The following is a 22,802-nucleotide window of genomic DNA, read 5'->3' on the forward strand; positions in this document are numbered from 1 at the left end:
AAGAAATCTGAGAAAATTGAGAAAAGCAATCCATGAAGCAAATATTGAAATATTGACAGGCGTACAAGAACGAACAACTTGCTGTGCAATGGCACATTGCCTTCCATCCGTTGCGGAACTTGTATTTGTTTCAATTTCAAGCTCTGGACAGACTGAAAGTGGCTCGACAAACAACAGTTATATTTAGGAGTCTGGCACATAATGCCAAAACACTAAAATTAACAGCTGCAAACATTTTTAAGGATTGAAGATGGCAGGCGTCCTTGGCAGGGATATATGTGCAAACATACCCTGAGAAGCGTGGGGAATGAATGAAAAGCTATAAAGAACATTACAACATTACCTAACTATATATTTTTCGCAGTGTTGAATAGTGCCACAAACAGTGCTGTTGATGGGAACACATACTTATAAGTGTTGGTAGGTAACACTAAGAGGAGCAAAGCATTCCCCATAAATTGGCTCTTTTCCTCTTACATTCTTTCCGACTTCATTCAGTGTATTTCCCATTCGTTCCGCACCACTTAAACTTTTACGATCCTCTGTTTTGTTTTCCAACTGAAAATCGCCGGCTTTTGCAGGCTTTAGGAATTTTTAGCGGCTGGGTTGGGACTAACTGTTTTCAGTGGCTGAAAAGGCGACATAAAGTATATTTTGATTATTTCGTGAGCCAAAAGTTGAGCATTTTAAGACCAGCCGGCATTTGCATTTCAAATATACTTTTACGACAATCCACCCAGAAGTTCCTTTACCCATCTGGCCCGCATAGCATCGGGGCCCCAACACCTTCCTGCAGGATCTTTTGGGACGCCTGGTGAACGAGTGAAATACCACAAATGGCGTGTAAACACAACAAAGAGGTAATAACAATGGCGGCCGGATGCCTGGAGAGGTCCCTGACTCCGCGAGGCTTTACACTGAGAAACAGGGAGCTCCCGTCCGCATTCCTGGAGCACAGTATTCGAGGTAGTCCAGGATGTAGCGCAGGGCAGGACCTTTCCTGCCACCCGCACTTTGGCAAACATTTTTATTTGTTTCTCCGTAAGCTGTGTCAATACACAATAAATTGAACTGTGCAAGAATTTATGTTGGCACTTTGTGAGGACGCAACATGCCGCCACCGCCATAGCCATCTCCTCCTCCTACCCCTTATCTAAAGGGAAGAGGAGTACGGGGCCGTGGTCCACACCCGCACATCCGCACATCGGCACATCCGAACTGGGCGTCAATTGCATATTGGCCGCCCCCTGGGGACTTAAAAGTTCAATAATATTTATTTGTTACTTGCTCTTTGACAACAAAGCTCGCTCGCGCGCACACACACAAGATTATACTTAGTCGTGGGCCCCCGTTTATCACGCAACCAGAGATACCCGAACTCCCACCCCAAAGACCCACACGGAATGCCACAGACACCCTCTTATATAATGGCATATTGTCAGACAATGGCTGCGACCAGAGTTTGGCCGTAAATTTTGGCCCTAAAGGCGATGATTTTTCTAAAGGCCCAAAGCTAATTTAGTGACCGAATGCCAAAGTGGTCAGGCCGCTGTGATTTATGGGGTCACCATTCCACCACTCCAGCTACGTTTCCAATTATCTCTTTGGTTAACTTATAACCTTAAAGCCATCACTAGAACCGGAAACTACATGTAACAATATTATCTTACACACTTTAATTAAGATCAACCTTTGTTTGGGTAAACTTAGTGCACAATTTGCTGGCACTGGCACTGGAACACATAGATATGTATTTATGTATTTGTGTCAATGAGTCGGTGTTGATCCCATTTAATAAGCGCACAAATTTCGATATTCATAAAGGACACACAGGGACTGGGGCTGGGGCTGCCGCTGGGGCTGGGTCTGGGTGTCCGGAAACACATGTATTGTGTTGGCCATCTACAAATAGCATCCGAGCCATAAACAAATAAATTCCAAATCTTCTGTTAGGCCCACTTAGTCGAAATGGAAGGAAGCGCAGGCGCAGACAAACAACCGGCGGAAATCTAGTGTGAGGATACCAGAGGTGCTTACCCTATCTATAAGGCAGGAACGAAGTGGAAAAGGAACATTGCAGGAGAAGTAAAGCAAACGACGGAACGGAATCAAATGGGAAAGACTGTGAGCAGGGGAACACTAGCAGAAACGAAGCGATAAAGGGGAATCACACACAGAAACGAAACGACAAAGGACTGCCAGCAGGGGAAAACCCGATTAGGAATGAAACGTTAAACGACTGTTAGCAGGGGAAGGACCAGTAGGAACGAAACGAACGTTGAAGAACACCAGGAGTTAAGCGGGGATGTTTCCTGGTCCCTGACGTTGATGCTCGTTGCACGCGTTTTAGTAGAAAATCTGCATCCTGCGCGTACGGACGTGACTCGGATGGAAAAGGAAGCCGTGGCAGCCACAAGACAATTTGCCGCGATTTGAAATTGAACGTGCCCGAAAGCGTACTCTTTGTTTATCCCAAAGACAAAAGGCGGAAAAGAGTGAATATACAAATAAAGAAAAAGTGCAGAGCAAAGGGCAAACAGTGAAGATAGCCATAACAGAGAAAGAGAGAAAGAATTAAGACAAAAGTTAAACCACTTGGTGTCCTCTTGGGTGTCCTGCGAGTGGAGTGTCCTGGCGTCGGTTGTTCAACGTGGAGTGTGTCGACTGTCAACTGCCGAGTGTCTTTTGGTGGAATCACTTTTAAAATTTGTTTGCTCCCGTTGTACTCAAATGGATATTAGAATTGAGCCGAAACGTACCGAAACAAGGAGCTCCGGAGCCAGACCCACAGCTACAGCCAGGGGATTTCTCCAAGGAGGAGTAATGTAAAAAAAGGGATTATTGTGCCTCATTTTCGTGGACCCGAGCAAAAGAAAGTGAAATAAAAAGTATCCTCGAACCGGATTATGCGATAAATTGTTACTGAAGTGTAAATGTTTTCTCACGTGTTAAATCGTTAAATATAAGCCTTATAAGAAATATATGTACTCGTATAAAGGAGCCACCGTTCGTGAGTCCGGCCACATGGCCATTGTAACTTATTACGAAGAAGCCTTAAACTGAAAACTTGGGTGCAAGAAAACCCATTGAAAAGCAATGCGAAACTTGTTAAACACTATAAATGGTTCAAGTTCTTCAAGAGTTTTTTTGTGCGCCAGAAAACTTTCACCCATTAGTCATTGAGAACCCTCTCGTTGTGTGATAGTTTTGCATAGGAACCGTGCAATATTTTAACTTTTGTGCGAAAAGGAGCGTGGGAGAGACTTGAAGCTATACGGCGAATTTTACATTATTAATTGCAAAACGATTATGAGAGTGTAAGTGGCAAAGAAGTTGCTGAATTTTGATTTATTTATATCTCCTGGAAAGTCTAAGGGCCGACCCCCCGGCCCACCATTCCTTTGCCTTCTTTGGAGCAGACGATGAAAGGGATTCAGAGAAAGGAATGTTTGTTTGCCGTGAAATTTGGTAGGATTTTAATGAAATATTAATGGCAATATTTGTATTTTTTTTTGCTGCCTTGCGGGAAAGGATTGCATTTGTAAAAGTTGAGTTAAAGTAAAATCTTGGAAGTTCTATTAGTTATCCAAATTTATTGGGTTTAATATTTTAAATTAATTGAAGAATCTCTTGGGGATCAAGTGTCCAATTAGTCGGCAAGTTTTCTCAATAATTATAAGACTTTCGAGAAGTACATTATTTTTGGTATACATTTTCTGCTATGGTTTCTGAGAAAACCCTTCCGTAAACTAAAAAACACGTTCCCCTTTTATGGCCAACAACATTTGGTTTAGAATTAGTCAAGATTCACTTAGCAAAAGCGCAGATAGGTCTTTCCTGGAAAGTCCATTGAAAGCACCCAACAGTGTTTTCCATAAAACATAAACTTAAATACTGATGGTTGTTTATTTATTTTGATGCCACTGCAGTGCCAACAAAAGTTCACCACTCTGCAGAACCGAAAACACTTAAATAAATATATAAATCAAGCAAGAGAGAGAAATACGAGTACGAGTAGAACGAAACAATGAAAATGCAAGAACATTTTTGCTGGAAACGCAGCGAAAAACTTGCGAAAAACCCATAAAAGAAAGTTGCAATTTCTGGCTAAAATAAAAATAAAAATAAAAATAAAATCAAATAAAATAAGAGTCAAGTGGAGCAGAAACCAAATGGAGAAAGGGAGCGCTGCAGCCCAACCCCCAAGTGTATTAATTCAATAAACCTATTTATCTGAGACTTCGACTGGGATTTTGGGGAAAGACGGAGAGATAGAGATTTCGCAGAGAATGCGACAAAGTTTGCCAGCCAAGACGGCGCAGTGCAATCAGCCCAGTCTGCTAAGGAGTCGACAGAGGAGTCAGAGAAGCCAGAGGAGCAGCCAGAGCAGTCGGAGCAGCCAGATTCGATGCCGCAAACGAGTCCCAATTGGAGGCAGGCGTACAATGAGCGCACAAAAGGCGCTGTAAGTGTCATTGCAGCCAGGAACTGTGCCACTGGGACTGCCACAGCCACAGCCAGAGCCAGCGCCACTGCCACAGCCACAGCCACAGTTCGGCGAAGGACAGCCACGTTGACAACTGCAGAGATGACAGTCAGGGCAGGCGATGTGGGCGGACCATCTTCAGTCCAACGTCGCCAATTTTTACGTAGCACCAGGACACGGACAGCGTCTTGGCTGGATCTCCTTCCAGCCCTTCTGGTCCTCGGCTTTGGGATGCGTAAGTACAGCTCGGGGGCACTTCTCTTTCTATCTTTCTTTTTGTGTGTGTGTGTGACTTTCATACATTTTTGATTTAATTTAACGCATTCATGTCGCACTCACACACACTCAAAAACACCCACAGAGAAAGACACCCACACACTGGGATAATGGCACTTGTAAGCGGGTCGGGTCCCCTAGACGCGCCATGGCTGCTGGCAAATTATTTTAGTAGTTCTGGATCAGCAGTGCGACAGAGAAGGAAAGAGAGATACCATTGCCTTTCTCTCTCACTTGTCCTTGACAATTGATGACAGAGAGTGGGCGTGTGTGTGTGCGTTGTGTGGCATGAGCAGGTGCGTCGCTGTGGTTGGGGCTTGAGAGGGGTCCAGGTCTCCTTTTTGTTTTATTTGATTTAGCTGAAATTAGATTACCAGAGGAAATGAGGGTCTGCAAAAATAGGAAAAACAATGGCGCTTAAATTTGATAAAATGTGTGTGAGAGAACTTTCCAAGAAATCATTTGGAGGTATTTTTTATTGAAATTGTATTAAAACAGGGGAAACTCCCTTAAACTCGTGCTGAAAAACGCTACTCTTAAAATTGTATTAAGGCATTCCGCTCAGGGAATCCTGCTATAGAAGCCCTCTTGGAAAACATCGCCTCTCTGGTTAGGCCCCTGCCTTCGTGGCTTACTTTTTGTTTTGGGTTTCGAGTCTAATTTGATTTCAGAACATAATTAAGTCAACTTCATTGCCCTAATGAGATGTTCATTTAATTTGCCCCTAACCATACATATCCATAATACGAGTGCGAGTACGAGTAGGAGTACGGGCACAGTATATCCCCCCTTGAATTCCCTTTTCTGTTTTCTGTTTTTCCTATGGATACATTTTCTGCTAAGTGGTGGGGAACCTCTTCCCGAAGTCTTTTCAATTAATTTCATGCTTTTGTTGCGTTTAAATGGATTCAATTGGCCAAAGAAAAATCGTTTGAAATCGTTTAAGCTGGGACTGAAACCGACAAGGTATTACTAATTTTCAGTGCTGTAAAGGGAATATTAATGGCAGATTTAAAAGCTTTTAATTAAGACTTGGACTAGGCCTTGTGATATGTCTATTATTCTTGTGCGATGATTATTGAAAACTATTAAGAAGCTGTTTGTGAATTTACAATGGATGATGCGATAGATAGACACCAACTGCATGTATACCGCAGTGTTCATAGATTTGTGTTCGATTCGACTTATGATCGACTGACTTCTATGTGCCTACTTTAAGTGGACGACTGTATTGTTTATGGGATGGCCTGTGTAGGGTCCTGTTCATGTTTATAGATGTGATTACTGCGTGCTTGTTGGCCTCCCACAAATAGACTCTATTTCCTATTCCAAGCACATTAGTTGAACTAAAACATAGTCCATTTATTCAAATTCTACATTAAACAAGATAATTCAGTAGAATTGAGCCTTAATTTTCCACATTCAAACCCCATTTCGCAAAAAGTTCCTTTTAGCCTTTATCCTTTAAATCACATAAAGTAAATTGTACATATTTATGAACCTTTGTGCACACAAATCAACAGCAAAAGTTTCAAGATGCTCTTTAGACGGTTCCGCAAATTACGAGAATGAGAAATAGTTGGCAGCAGGTCCTTAACCCGGTTGGGGCCACAACAGCAGCAGCATCAGCAGCAGCACCACCAGTAGGAGCAGCTGCTTTTCAACTGTTGTTTCGTGCCGGCCGATAATCATGGCAAAAATAGAACAATAAATTTCTCTTTCTCTCTAGTTCGGTACTCCTGCTCTATGAGTCCTGGGGGGAAAACATTAACGAAATTGAAAACTTGCCAAAAAATGTTTAATAAACACATTTTCAGTGGCACATCGGTGGCACCCCTAAGGCCCAGCCCTTGCCTTCTATCAACACTCTGTACTCTTAGCTTGGAGCCCCTCTCTAAAATTTCTCCCCCATCCCCTGCCTCTTTTAAAGCCCTACTAAACAAAATGCGCTTTCAAAAAGTTTGACTGCAACTCGTTATGCGAAAATACAGAATGGGGAAACAAAGTAGATGCAACCTCTAAAGCCCATGCTTTTACCATGCCCTACCCTCAAAAATCCTCCCATTTTCCCAACCGAAAATAGTAGAAAATGCAACTGAAGTTTGTCTTGCTGTTGCCTTTGTTCGGCCAAAAAATTGGTTTCTATTTCTATTTCTCTTTTTCTGTTTTTGGTAATTTTGTGGGGACTTTGCGTATAGAAATTTTTGCGTTGGCTTTGCACTGTGCTGGCTGCCTGCTAATTTCGGGAATGTGCCGGCAAAGTTGTGGCTCAAATCAAAGCGGGCTACAGGTTGACTTGGGGCCTGATCCTGGGCCCATCACCTGGCCAAAATGGCCCCGAAATCCTTTAAGAGAGGAAGCTCTGGGGTCGTCATGTCGTGTCCTGTGTGCGGTCGTTGCTGTTAGGGCCAAAAGTGTTTGCTTACCTTCATAAATTATAAATGGGTTTGTGGACAGACAACAGCAACAGCAACAGAGGAAGAGCTTGCCCCGGGCTCACTGTAGGCAGGTGGATAGCAGGAGAGTGTGGCAGATACATTGTCAGCTGACCTCAGCCGCAGCCTCGTCCTGGGCCTGGTACTGGTCCCTGGGACTGGGCCTCTGATGACGGAAAATATTGTAACACAAGCCAACAGGCTGGCGGCGCAGGATGCTAAGGAGGGGTTGACCGACACATGACAGTGCCACAGGTCAACAAAGTATCTAACGGTGGAACAAATTGCCAGGCAACGTGTTGGCAACGCCATAAAAAGAATTGCCCATTGTGGGGCCCTAAAATGTATGCTATGAAAATTTGAGAGTAGCGGGTGAGTACTTTTTTTCTGTACGAAGGCGGTTGTAAGGCATATAAGAGTATATATTATTGATAAGCTTGATATAGCCATTTTCGTGTGTAGTTGGAACCTAAAACTGAGATATTTGAGAGTCTGGAGGGTGTATAGTTTACGTTTAGAGCCCAGAGGTATTAAAATCTATACCACTCGGATCTGCATTACCGTCAAAATGAGGAAAGAGCTGTAATTATTATTTTTAATATTAAAGATTTATTTCTTTTTCTCTAATTCGAATTCAAAACACGTCTGTGCTCCGGGTAGACCACAGTTATAGTATCGTTTGAAGCCTTTTTCTTTTGTTTCAAGGCATGGCAACAATGAATTGTGCTAGCTATGCCACCCACTGTGCCTCATTCGCCATGCAACTAACAATTTCCTGTCTCCAACACACGCTCACATCCTTACACTGTGGGCTGAAGGCCATTCAGCTGATGCGCTTTTGGCTCGCAAAATGTGAGCTTAAATTATTCAGAGGGTCCAAAGGAGTTCAGCAGCTGCAGCGGCAGAAGAGCGTCGACGCTTTGGGCAATCAAAGACAACAACAACAGCAACAGAAATAGTGTATGCGTGTGTGAGGGGCATTTAATTGCTCAGACAACAGCAGAGGACCAGACAACCAGAGGGAGATGGCGATGGAGAGGAAAAGACATGGCGTGAAATGACCCACAAATGACAAAGTGCAGCGGCAGTCAACGAGCCTTGTCTTCATTTCTTGTCGAAGTGTGAAAAGAACAAGACAAAAACCAAAGACCAAAAAGAATGGCCAAAGCTAGGAGCTGCCTCTAGGCCAAAATGGCCAGAAAGAGGGCTTCGTCCAGGCCAGAATGTGGAAATTTATGAATCGCAGCAGGCGATGGGGTTGGGGCAAAGAGAAAGCGAACCCCGGACAGACTCTGCCCCAGCAGGAGGTCCTTTTAAAAATTGTTTTGTTTTTGGTCAACGTTCGCCTACTTATTTATGGCTGCCCTGCAGCGTCCTCCCTCTATCTCTGAAACCCTCTCTCATCACTCTCTCTTTTCACTCCTATATTGTCCCTGTCCCTTATCCTTATAGCAGAACAGTTCTCCCTGGCCAAATATTTAGACCAGAGGCCATAAAAATCAACTAGATAGCCACAGCAGCCATAAGAGATATTCTAATATCTTTTTTGAGATTTCGCATAATTATTTACCCTGATTTATATGGAAAAATGGAAAGAGATGGAAAGGCACAGCAGAAGGAGTTTGTGCTTTAATGAAGCCAATGCAAACATGAGGGATACAAGAAACTTCTGGCATTCATTTCCATAATTTATGGAGAAATGGTTGCTACATTTCAGTTCAGAATATATGTATTTGGAAACGTTTGATAATGTTTAAGCTTATAATAGATGATAAATATAATCTGAATAAAACTGATGGCTTCGGATGTTTGACCAAATATTATACCAAATATTGTGAATCACGAGTATCTGTAATACAAGAGCTCATCAATTATGAATGAATATATTATACATTTTATAAACATCATCAAGTTCATCCTTTGAAAAAAAACCCTAGAGGGTGTCCCGTCCCCAAAGAAGCACAATCAATCCACTTAAATTCATTAAAACGAACTTATATCTCAACAGAATTTTTTACCCGTTTAATTTCCCCAAAGATTTCGTGCTGCCATTGGAGTTTCCCCAGCAGACAGTCTTCTCTAGCCTGATTCATCTTCATCACGTTGAACCTTTTGTGTCATAAATTATTTATGTTTATGCACATTGCGATGACATTTGATCACAAGTGCTTGGAATTCCCATAAATATTTGAGCACAGCAAAAAATCGAACGAGGGTGGGGGGGGGATGAGTACAAAAATTGTATTTAAAGTGGCATTTATCAAATCGATCAATAAACAATTACCGAATGCGAATGCTCACAAAATAAATAAATAAATAAATAAACGCTGGTTGAGAGCAGCCATGAAATCTTATGGAATACGTATCTGTATCTGTGCGCTAGGAAAACAAGCATTAAAGATACATTTGCATGAGTGTAGGTGTGGGTGGCTTCAAGTGGATGCTTTTGAGTGGGTGAGAGCTCCGTTATTCGAGTGGCCTGTGCGTCTGTGGCTGGCTGTCTGTGTGGATGGATGGTTGCGGATGGGTGGGCGGTGGGTAATGTTTAGTGGAAAATTGCTCTCTGCTGCCGTTATCCCAGAATTCATTCAAAACTGAAACATATGTTGGGTGTCACTGTGAAAATTACACTAAGCCAGGGAAAGAGCTCAAAGGAAGGGCGATTGTGGACATGTTCAATATGGCTCTCTCTTCCAGAAACCCTGGCACTTGTACATACGTACACCCACTTTTGTCTGTGACTCTGCCTTGGCTCAATTTATTTTTATGGCATCGTGTTCCTCTCGGTCTACGTGTCCTACGTATTTTTACACGCAGAAGGCGACTTTCTTTCTCTCGTTCTCGTTCTCGTGCCTCTTCCCTTTTGAGGCGCTGTTTCAGTTACGCCGTAAATTGAAATTGGAGCATTGCCCAGCGTTGCGTATACGCACTTTTGTCTGTATTCTGTTGCGTACACGCACTGTTGTCTGTCCTGTTTCGTGTATTGTGTGTTACCCGTGTTGGTAAAGCAAATATTGTTAATGGCATTGTTATTGAAGCTGTGGGTATCTTGCATCTTTAATTGGACAACACAACTCTTTTTGTACATTTTAAAAATACATTTCTTATTTATTCCTGAGCGAAACACAATAGGTTTTGTATGAATATTCCCAGTATGTTGAGTAAAACAATTGGTAGAGAATTTGAGCGTTCTGTGAAATTTCATGGTTCTTTAGCGAAAATTGTAATACTTCTTTTATACGAAATGCAATGTGAGGCGGTTTTTACAGTTTTTTCGTTGCGATAAACAGATTATCGCAGAATTTTTGGGTAGAAAACAATACAAATGTTTCAAGGTTTTGCATGACTCTGTTAGATATCCTTTTGGGTGTGGGTCTCGTGTAAATGTTGCCTCATTCGATGTGTCTCCGAGCAAGTAATTTAGCTCATTTGAACTTTAATTGCTTGGCGGCCCCCAAAGGAGACTCATTAGGATGGTTAACCCGCAGCAAGAGAGGCAGAAATCTGACGATACAACTATCCGCCACACACCCACACACCCTATGCGTTCCCAGAAGCGAAGCTAGATGGATGCAGCAATCCAAGTCCTTATGCTCGTCCTCATGCTCGTCCTCGGGCTCGTGTTTTATGTGCACTCGAGGCGGCCATAATCCAAAGTGCTCCCCAATGAAAAGTTTGTGTTTGTGGCTTGTGTGTGGGCTGTTCCTTTGCGTATTTCCACGGCCGGATACGGATACGAATACGGATAAGGATACTGATTCGCTTGGAGCCTCAGCCTCAGCTCTGGCCAAGAGTCAAGTGGCCGACGGTGTCTTCTTTGGCCAACAGGGCTCGACGTTTTAATTATGGCCACGACGTCGACGCCATTTTGTCCTTCGCAGAAGCCCTGACTTTTTTTTATTTGATATGTAATTACTCTGGTTTTATATTTTTTGGGGGGAAGTGGAGGTGTGGGCGTGGGCGTGGGCATGGTCGTGGTCGTGGGCACGCATATTTTTTATAATTACATGAAATGTCAAGAAGACCAGCCAGCAAAAGTTTTCACATTCGGCCCAAGCCGATGTGATGCGAGAGTCCTGGAGAGTCCTGATGCCACGCTAATGATGCACGTGCCGGGGAGATTGTGCAGATTATCACCTTTTGACCTTTGCCGGGTCAGCAAGCTGGAAATTCCTTGAATTGGAAGAGTGCTCAGCCTCAGGAGAGGTTTTTATAATTTGCAATTAAAGTTTTTTTCTCCATCCACAAATTCCGCTAAAACAATTTGGACTTCGCTTAGTTGTTTTTAGTCTTTATTTTAAATTGAAATAATTTTCTTTATAAACATATTTTCGTGGTAAAACTAAACAAAAAAAAAACTAATAATGTCTGGAAATTATAATTTTATTGAACCAAAAAAAAAAATAAAATGCAGGAAACAGCAAAATTAAACATTTTTTTTACTAAGAAAATATTTAATTTAATTAAATAGCAGCTCATTGCAGGTGGTTTTTGTAGTTTTAAAAGTTGATCGATATTAAAGAAAAAATGTGCAGCTTCAATCCTAAATCCAATCAGTTTTTTGTGCTCTTCTTCTTTCTCTGTGGACAGGACACCATAAAAGGAAAAATCCATGAAATATTAACTAAGGGGTCAAAGTGCCGAGGACGGGTGCACCATATGGTCGAGTCTGGACCTATCTCTCTGTCTCTCTCCACCTCTCGAACCCTTCAGGTATCTGCGTCATTGCTACAAACCAGGACGGCTGCTGCCTGGCATATGGCAGCGCCCTGCACCATGGGAGGGCTTAGCCACTTTTGAAATTATTAAATGAGAATAGTTTTGAATGGGGTTTCGTTGTGAGAATAACTTTTGCATTGCCCTGAGTCATTCTTTGATTTTATACAGAACTTTAGGTCTGCTAAAAATGAAGTTTTAATTATGTTTATGGAAACGCCCAAACGCAAATTCTTTCATTTGGTAACGATCTGTTATGATTAGATCTGTTTTTGAGAAGGAAAAAAAGGTAGAAAAGCCGAAACCCAAACCAATGAAGATGAGTATTGCCTATGGTTTCAATGGATTCGATTGGATAATTGCAGAGCCCAATCTTGTACTTTTTTTGTAGTTCAATATTTTTGGAAAGAGTAAAAATAAGCAGAAAGTCACCTCTGAGCATGGTCGCTCACATTCAAACAAGTTCTTTCTCCACTGGAGGCTGTTATTTTGTTCATTTTTCCTCCAGATGTCACCCACTGTTCCAGTGTTCGCCGAAGCTGATGACATTGACGATGCTGATGGTCTTCCAGTCTAATGCGGCACCACATTTTGTAGTTGTCTAAACCAATTTCACAATTTACATAAACCCAGACTCACACACACCACACTCATTTACAACAACAACGGCTGCTGCTGCTGTTGTTGGTAGTTTCTTGTGCCTCTCTCTAACTTTCTATCTCTGTCGAGTGGAAAGGCAATTTGAGTAATTTTTGCGCCAGCGGTGGCCGTGTGCCTAATTTGTGAGCATTACTATTCAGCCGGCGTTCGAGTCGAGTCGAGTCGAGCCAAGCCGAGCGAGCAGTTTATTCTGGCTTAAAATATGGACTTTAGTTCCAATCTCACCGGACGAACAGCACCCACGAATGGGGGTCGTTGAAGGGCTGTGGAGTGGATGGGAGGGCCACTTGCCATGCCAACGGGGGGCAATGGCAATCCCTGAAAACTGACGGAGAGCAAGAAAACAATTTGAGTGTTATTGCACGTTTCACTCTTTCTGCTGTGTATCTGCGTGTCTGTCTCTCTGACTATTGTCAAGTGCGGTAAATGGCTAGATCACACTTCATGCTGTGGCTCCTTTTTCATCTCCTGTGCTAAAGCAAACAAAGGGAGAACACGGCAGAAACCCAGAAAATTAATCGGCTTAAGGGGCATAGTTTTGTGGCATGGCCATCTCTCTTGTGTATGTCCTTTTTGACAAGCGTTTTTCCCGGAGGCCAAAGAGTATACTATCTTCTTGTAGATGTCTGTTACACACAAAATAAAAGGGTATTGCTTGGTCGTAGCATCAACTAAAATATCTTCGCTTCTTACGAATTACAAACACTCAATGTAGCACAAAAATAAAATTCGTTTTTGCTATTTGCTGCTTTTTTTTTGTTCATTGTTTGGCTGGATGGCAAATTCCTTTGAGGGGAAATCAAAACCGAATTGATTTCCTGATAAATCGGTTTTAATTGAAAATGCAAACTCTGCCTTGAGCAACTCTTTCTCTCCGGCTTTGGGTGGATCCCTTTCAAGGATTGGAACTCTTGACAAACCAAACAAGGAGCAAAAAGGAAAAGCGAAAAAGTGCACCTACAGTTCTGGGTAGATTTCAAATGTACTATTTTGTTCTTTTTTAAGGGCGTGGGGGAGTGAAATTTTCAATTTGCATTTTAACAAAAATTTCACATTCGCTGGGAACCTTTTTTTTTGGCTGGGCCTGAAACTGGGCTTCGGTTGGACCTTATCAACACAGGCAAATCACACGCATCCGCTGGAAATGATTTCGTGAGGGAAATTTATGCGGTTGCCCTGTGTGGATTCTCTCTTTTTTCTCTTTGGAAGCTCCATCTTTTTTTTTGGGTTTCTCTCGCCAGCGAGACACGTAGATTTTCGGGCCAACTGAAACTGAAGGTAACCCGAGAATGGATTCTAGCAGAATGGTTGGATTGGCTTGCCCCACCTAAATCATTGGCTCTGACAAGAACGTGAAATGAAATAATTTTAAAATGCAAATTCTTTCTTATCAAGCCACTGAAATCTTGGCCCTGAAATCAGCACAAAACCGTAGACTTCTGCTCCCGGCCCCCATGTCCATTGAGCATTGAACTTGTCCGGGATATCCTCAGGGGTAAAAGTGGCACTTGGGCTGGGGCTGAAGGTAACCGCAAATGAGTTTGTTTTCCTATCACGAATATTACGGCTTGAATGGGTATTGAAGGTAGGTATACCTAAAGTAAGAAGTTCATTCTGCAGGTTAAAGGTTAACCGAAATGAGGGCTTGAGGACATACGAAAATTAAGATGGAAAGAGGAGAGTGTACGCTTCTCTAGGCGTTATTATTACCACAATTATGTCTTCAGCGTATATCCTCTTTAGTGTCCGCAAATGAATTCTATGGATGGGAGCTTCTTAAAGGATTGTATGGAGTTTTTTCCTGATTCGGTTATACGTATTTTTTCTATGGAGAATATCACTTAAATTTGACCAAAACTTGTCGTCCGACTTCAAGGAGCATATCCGTTATATTTTCCTTAAAGAAAATATTTACAAAATAGAATTTCTAAAATAATTTTAACTTCTAAACAAATTTAGTGACCTTTAATCAAACGACAAATTCTCAGAATTTTTGCTCTAAATTGATGAAATCGAAATGATTTCAACTGCAGTCCGCAATTCCGCCCTCTTGTTGCCTGTTTTTGTGGTTTGCTCAAAAACTTTTCACTTCAATGACTTCGCTGCCAAGTTCAAGTCTTGGTCCTGTTCCTAGTCTAGGTCTTGGTACACACCCCCACAATTTAGTGGGTGCTCAGCCCCAGGACAAACATGTCCTTCTGTGAGTGTCGGGGCAGAAAGTTGCTCAAAAAAGAAAGTTCCTCCGATTGTGGGTTGAGTGTTGAGCTAATCATTCCTGTGGCTTTCGCCTAGTTTTGGAAGATGCTCTTCCGTTTTTTTTTGGGTTGGTGTTTGGAATTTTACTGCCTGAAGTTATTAGCTTTGTAATCTTTTAATAAAGTTTCGCACAAATTGATGGGCCTTCAATTTATTTGCACAAAAGAAAACAAACAAGTTCAACATTCCGGGGTCTTGATTCTGGTATTCGACTGCGGGATACCTGGTAAAATAATTCAGGCGATGTTAGCTCCAATTTATAAATCTTCTCGAACCCAATATTTTATTTAAAATTCACAAATACCGCTTAAAAAAATCAAATTATTTTCGCTCATGAATTGTGCAAACATCGAACAGATACGGAACGGATGACAAATTTATGATTGGAAAATAATTACAATTGAAATGCAAACATATCATAAATTTAATAAAATAAATATAAATATTTGTGCTGTTTTGCTGCATTTCATTTTGGTAATTAAAGCCAGGTGGCGGATGGGGTTGTGTGGACCTTTAATTTCCCTCGAAAACCCCCGGCCAAGGACGCTGGGGTACACGTGTATATGAGATGATTATGAAGCCAAAGTTACCATTTCTTTTTTGTCGGTGAGTTTTCCTCTAGGGCACACAAGCACAGTGGAAAAGCATAAAGAGGAAAAGTTTAAAAGGGAAACAGAGACCGGGCAAGGAAAAGGAAAAAGGCAGCCAAAAGTAACAAAAACAAGCAACTTTTACTCACTAAAAAAAGCCCACACAGAACCAGAAACAAAATGAAACGAAAGCCACCACAGGCAGTGACATTAAGCGGCAAATTTTTATGATTTTAATTAGCATAAAAGCGTAATTGAAAATTAACTGAAACGAAATACACGTGCGACTGTGTGTGACACAAACATTCAGAGAGAAGAGTGAGAAAGAGGTTGATGTTTTTTTTATTGAAATTTAAATTCATGCGCCGTGCGTAAGATGATTGCAATAATTTTGGCTTTGAAGCGAGTCCTCTAGAATTTGTGATATAAATTTATTTGAATCTTTTTTGATTTGTAGAATTACATTTTAATAGGGATTTTCATTGTGTAATGGGTTAAACGGTGTTGTGATGGTTAAACGAGTTAGAATCAACAAAGATTACGTTAAAAAGAAGGCGAAAAGTTGTATACAATTAAATGAATCCTTTTGGGAGGATAGGGCAAGGGGTAGGGTGAGCAAAGAAAGTTGGTAAAAGTCCTCATCCTAAGATAACAAATATAAAATCTAATATCTCTTTTAAATTGCATTTTCAAGTAAATTGCATTAAATATAAACGAAAGCCATATCCATTTCCGCTTTGACCCAGGCTGGAGAAGGGTGTAATGTAATTACACATTCTGCCTACATTTATGAATATTTTATTCACACAAAAAATACCTGTAATGCGTGCAGTATTGAATATTCAAATTGCGTTAATAATATAATTTAATTTGTTTTGGGCTTACATTTAATCAAATTCGGTTCAATTAACACGTATTTTTAATGTGATAACCAAGTGTGTATGTCAGAAATGAAAAATCTGATTTTTGAACGAAAGTGAACTCAAACAAATTCATTTTTACTTTTGCTGGGATCAAGGCATTAAGTTCCGGCTTTCCACCTTCTTTAAACATATTAAAATTGTAATTTGAAACCTAATTTAAATATTTCATTATATTCCCTAATCCATATTATTTTATGAATAAAAGTACGGGAACTTGCCCGAATCTTACCACAAAAATCTCGTTAAATATTTTGCTTCAATTTAAGGACTGTCAAACAATTTCTGGTTTATTTTGCATTTTCCACAGAACTTGTCACCTGCAGCGAGGCAAAGCCGCAGCCGCAGCCGCAGCCACAGCCACACGCAGGGGCAGAGCCAGAGCCAGGACCAGCAATGGGGCAGGTACAGGCAGAGGCACAACCACCGACACCGACACAGACACGGACACAGCTTATGCCAGCCCCGAGATCCACACTGTCAGATAGGCCAATGACAACACACAACGATCTAATTACGACAGCCAGGAACTTGACGACAGCAAAAAAACAAACAACAGAATACGAGGCGGCTTCAACGAGCCTGAGCGAAAGGGAAACAAGCACGGCTGTAGCCCGGGGCATGTCATCAGCAGCAGCAGCAGCAGCAGCGGGAACAGCTGTAGCAGAAGGTGCAGCGCCTGGTGTGGAGACGATGGAAGCGACCAAGTCAGCACAAATTGGGCTAACAACTCGGCCCGCAGAAGAGCAAGTACTAGAGCAAATAGCGACTGCAGCCACAGAAGCAGCAGCAACAACAACAGCAGCAGCAGCAGCAACAACAGCAGCAGCAGCAGTGGCAGCAGAAGAGCGTACGACAGAAACCACAACAGCAGCGGCAACAGCGACAGCGGCGATGCTCATATCAACAATTTATCCAGCATCAACGGAAACGGATGGCCACAACTCCATTGAAACGGTGCCAGCAGAGAACCAGAAAAAGGAATCAGAAAACCAAGCATTGGGCAGAGCAGAGCTCCCTGCAGAGGATGATGAAAGGAACTCGTTGATGCCACTGCCGCTACCGCATCCGGGTGGGGCTGATTCATTGACCAAGGGCTTCTCCATACCCACCTTCCTGCCACCATTTCCCGTTTTTGCGGCAGCGGATTTGCCAGCTTACCGAGCTGCAGCCGATGCAGCGGCCGCCGCCGCGGCGGCAATAGAAGAGGCAACCAAAGCAGCAGCAGCCGCAGCAGCTGCAGCAGCATCCTCGGAGGCAGCGACATTGTCGCCAGAGGAGCAACGGCGACGAATGTTTGATGAGCAACATTCGTTCTTGGCCGCCCACCGGGCGGCCCTGGACGGGGACGGGCAGGTGGTGCGACGGAATCTGACAATGCCGGTGCTAAACATCACCGCCCAAATGGGGAATCACGCCTATATGCCATGCCAGGTGAGTGAGTAATCTCCCTCTCTTTCTCCCTCCCTCACACTTGGCCCCCCAGAATCCCCTCCATTGCTGTGTGTCGCATAATCTCTTGGTCTGGCGTTGGGCTTTGCGGGTCGATGGGGGTTCGGTTAGGGCGCGTGATGTAAGTCAGCTAAGCCTTAAAGGTATCGCCCGTAAAGGGGTTTTTAATATGTGCTTACATTTAATTGCGAGTATTAAATTTGAATTAAGTGTCACGTGTCATAAATAGCTGCGAAAACGGTTAAGCCGCTTAAAGCTTGCTACTTTTAAATACATAAAGAGCTACTTTTTAAAATACGTCAATCAGCAAAGGAAAGTGCCCAATTCTTGCTAAAAGTACACCATCAACGTGTCCGAGACTTCCAAACTATTAGTCCCGTGTCTGTTTACATTTATTTTAGCCCCATGCTGCTTTGTCCCATATAAGAGCACTCTATCTGGACCTCTGTGGCGTACCGACTGTCCCTTGTTGCCCTCAAAACCTAACCTAAGTCCACAGACAAGAACTTCAGCAAACATGATGTTCATATTCCCTATGCCCATTACTGGACTCCCCTACAAGCTTCTGGCCGCTCCACGTGGACAATAACAATCAAGTTCAATTATCTGCAAGAAAGTGCTGTGACACTTGCAAAGCTTATCTAAACACTTCCAAAAATCCTAATCACTCCGGCTAAATTTAAAGGCATAAGCCAACCCTTAAAGCTTTGAGTTCCATGATGAAGCAGCGATGAAAACTGAAACCACTCAATGTGCTCGTAGAACGTCCCTGACTCAGTTACTGACTCGTCTCTCAAAATTGAAGACCGACGAAGGGAAGACAGAGTGAATGTCGCACAGTGGCCCAGCCTCTTCATCCTTTTCTCACTTTCTGACTGTTTCTGAATTCCTTTTTAATTTCAACGGACCGGAGATAAAACTAGCATTTACATATTGCACACACCCGCACTCAGATACAGACACAGGCGCAGACTTTCACACATCTACGCAGATACAGTCCACAGATACAGCTGGAGAGACACACTTATTTGCATGCATACACATGCCTGCACAATGTGTTTCACATACAGCCACAACAGACATCAAATTTACATGCGTCTGTAGGTGTTTCTTCCTCCACAGATGTACACATACACATGCATATATCTATATATATATATATATATATGTATCTGTATCTGTAGAACACAATCCAACAACAGAACATAACAGAATGGGAGAGAGGGTGTACAAAAATAAATAAATTGTATGGAATTGTAAACGTTAAATAGATGCCTGGCTCGGCCCTGTGCCTGCTTCTCGCTCTATGTCTGGGCCTGGGTCCGGGGGCCTTGTTTGCGTCATAAAAAATAAACGTAAACAGAATGAATTGTTGATATGCAAATGAAATTATGTTGATCTGTGTTGGACCACAACCAGGAGCAGAAACAAAACCGGAAACGGAAAGGACTCCCGAGCAGAACACACCACGAAAGATGAGAAGCCCCAAACAGAAACACGCCACGAAGATGAGCCCAAGAGCAAAAGAATAGATAACTATAAGAATATTTCAGCAAAAACATAAGCACCTCCATCCTCCAGAGTCCATACTCCATCCTCCATACTCCATACTCCATCCTCCATCCTCCATACTCCATACTCCATCCCGCATCCTCCAGCTTCAACCTCATTTCCATTTCCTTGCGTTAGAAATTCTTTTGGATCTGATTTGCTGTCTGCTGATGCGCTTGAGCCATCAGATTTTTTAACCTGACACCAGAACGACAGGGCAACGTGCTCGGATTAGTGCCATTCTCTGTCCGGGTCCTTGGTAATTATTCATGTATGGATTAGCCAACAGCGAATGAAATTCGTGTAATGTAAAGGCTCATTAGCGGCAGATTGGCCAGGGTTTTACATAATAATAGTTATGTAAATGATAGTTTGCTTAAGCTTTTGCTGGATAATTTCACGATTCAATAATTTTATCAGCAATTGAGTTGGCGTTCAGTTCGGTTTTTAATCGTTAAATTATCTATTCATCGATGGTAAATACACAGCCTCTGTATCCATTCTATAATATTTCTTAACAGAATCTCTTTTGACGTGCTTACGATTTTAGCTGACAGTTCAATTATGGCTTAAATTCTCTACCATTTCCGATTCCTCAACCATTTATGTATCTATCTGTCTGGTCTCTTCTCAGATACATCGCCTCTCCGACAAGCCCGTCTCGTGGGTGCGCATGCGCGACAACCACATTATCAGTGTGGACGAGACTACCTTTATAGCGGATGAGCGTTTCCAGTCGATCTTCCAGGAAGATCACGACTACACCTGGTCGCTGCAGATCAAATACGTAGTGCCCGACGATGCGGGCGGGTACGAGTGTCAAATGGCCACGGAACCGAAGCTGAGTGCCAAAGTGCACTTGGAGATAGTCAGTGAGTACTCTTCGAACCCCAAAGAAGCCACCCTTATTAATGTAAATTTCGAAATCCCCATACAGCACCCAAGACTGAGCTAATTGGGGATCAGAGTCGCTTCGTTAAGGCCGGCAGCAAGGTGGCCCTCCACTGCATCGTTCGGGGGACTCTGGATCCCCCAAAATACATCATCTGGTTCCGGGGCCAGAAGAAGGTGAGCGAGAGCGATGAGCGGACTGGGTGGTATACGCAGCTCGATCGCAATATCTTCGGGACAGTGGGTGATAATCAAAATACGGTAAGTGAGGTGTTTACGGTCCTGCAGTTAGTTAGCTCCCACTGACGATAAACATTGATTGCAGATCGGTTCATTAATTATACCGGTCGTGCGTAAAGAGGACTCCGGCAATTATACGTGCCAGCCATCAAACAGTGTCTCCGTCTCCGTGGACCTGCACGTCCTAAGCGGTAAGTCCCATTCTATAACCAACCCCCCCGCTATCACACAGAATGTGTGTCAGGTCGAATGATTCATATTAATCGCAACTGTCGCCACCACGAATTACGGATTGCCCAACAGGTGAATATTCCGCATCGGCCATCATGTCAACGGCATCGGTATCGTGGACGAAGACAAGGACGAGCACCAGCGGGAGAGGCACGTCCCAATTGATGCTGTGGATGCTGGGACTCCTGGGACTCCTTGGGGCGCTGCAGGGACCGTTGCACACACCCCAGACGACGTGACTCGCCTATTGAATAAACGGGACCCATGGACACACGGACACGCGGTCGAGGATGCTGACTTGGATGCTGCGGACATTGGTGTCCAGCTTCCAATTATTTGTAAGCTTTTGCGCCATCTGCAGTTACGTAATTTAGGTTAGAGATTAATTAAAGGCGGCCTTGTAAATAGCAGAAATGTAGAGAGATGGCAGCAGGATTCTATAATTAGGTTAAATGTTACCATAACTCTCATGACTGCGTGTCAAATACTCGCACTCGTACTCCCCATACTCCCCATACAATTCAATCTACTGTACATTCATTTTTTAGTCATAGATACACGAAGGAATTTTTCCCATTTCAAGTTGTGAAAACGAATCAATAATTAGATTATTGTCAGCAAATGATTAAAACACTAAAAACTTAACACAGAAATCAAGAAAAAAATTCATAAATAAAATGCATTCAATAAATCATGTGAAACTCAATTGAAATCTCTGTGTTCTCTCTCCGATCAGAATGGTAAATCATTTATGGAGCTATCAAACTTGAACTAATTGAGTGGTGTGTGGATTAAAATATTCATAAATATACATACCTATTGTGTCAAACACTGGCAATGTGACTATACGTATCGCTCTATCTCTTTGGGCGTCACAATTTTCACAGTTTTTCATTTCATTTGGTTGAACTCTAAAATCTTTGATTGGTTTTAGCTGAAATATAATTAGTGTATATAATTATTATTAACATCAATTTGTTTCAAACAAATGTTTTTATATACAGGTATTGGGCATTAAAGTCTGTTTGCCCTGGTTACACAATAAAATTTATTTGGAACTCAAATTCCTTTATTGCTGAAATTAACTTTCATAATAGACAGTGTCCGTTTCTTCATAATTTCATTAAATTAAGAGCAATCTCTTTCTACCATTATAGGTCTCTCTAAAATGAACTTTAAATATCCAAACCCCCATCCAAAAGCTTAACAAAATCCACTGACAAAATAAACCCAAAGGGACCCAAGTCCCAGATTTAATATAGCCCAAGAAATACCGTCTTGACCCTCAGTTGACAGAGGGCTAATAAAAGAGGGCGACCAGCAAAGTATTTCCCCGATTGCGATATGCATAAATAATTTAATATTTTATGGTAATTTTGGGCCCCACTTTAACTCCTACTATGACCCATCGCAGGACATCAAAGTGACGAAAAGAAAACACAAATGAGCCAAAAACTTAGAGCCTGGCCAAAACGAGAATGGAGAATGGTGGAGTGCATAAAAACAGAAACAGAAACCATAAACCGGCGAATTCCAGGGCCCATAAAGCCTTTAAGGTAGAGAGTCTATTTTATTGCAGCGGAAATCACATCTCCGTCCAGAGATGGGCATAAAAAACAACAAACCAAAAAATAAAACCAACAAAAGTATGAAGTAAAAATAAGAAACAACACGTAAAATTTGTCGTTGTCCTGTCAAGGCGAAGGATGTGGAGGTGGAAGAGGAGGAGGAGGAGGAGATGGAAGGCAAATCGTGTTGGTTGGACGTAAGCGAAGCAATTTACAAGAAACAGTAAGAGAACCAGAGAGATGGTGGGATGGTGAGATGGTGAGATGGTAGGAAGAAAGGCAGTAAATATTTTTCACTATGTTGCTGCTGATGTTGATGCTGATGACTGACTCGCCCGACGACAGCCATTCGGAAGGAATGGTGGCCCGAAAGGCGAGAGAGAGGAAGAGAGCTGCTGGCTTAAGTCCAACAACTCAGCAAGCTCCCCGTCAAGGCAGGAAAAGTCAAACAAGATGAAGCCAGTTGGAAATGTCCTTGCTCAGCGCTCAACGCTCAACGCTCGAGCAGAGCAAAAATAAAATCCAACAAA

General features: G+C 42.5%; 1 protein-coding gene across 1 annotated transcript; it reads left to right on the plus strand.

The window, feature by feature from the left end:
• The first annotated feature begins 4,038 nt into the window (after positions 1 to 4,038).
• Positions 4,039 to 21,140, plus strand: LOC6591862 (Holliday junction resolvase MOC1, chloroplastic). The gene is made up of 6 exons (XM_026994367.1): positions 4,039 to 4,721; positions 16,650 to 17,773; positions 19,977 to 20,214; positions 20,280 to 20,494; positions 20,559 to 20,664; positions 20,777 to 21,140. Exons 1-6 carry the CDS (start codon positions 4,409 to 4,411, stop codon positions 20,941 to 20,943), a joined length of 2,163 nt encoding a protein of 720 aa, XP_026850168.1. The 5' UTR covers positions 4,039 to 4,408; the 3' UTR covers positions 20,944 to 21,140.
• The last annotated feature ends 1,662 nt before the right edge of the window (positions 21,141 to 22,802 follow it).

The sequence above is a fragment of the Drosophila persimilis genome, unplaced genomic scaffold, assembly GCF_003286085.1.
Source record: "Drosophila persimilis strain 14011-0111.01,24,50 unplaced genomic scaffold, DperRS2 tig00000000-arrow-pilon, whole genome shotgun sequence".
In the NCBI taxonomy this organism is placed as follows: domain Eukaryota; kingdom Metazoa; phylum Arthropoda; class Insecta; order Diptera; family Drosophilidae; genus Drosophila; species Drosophila persimilis.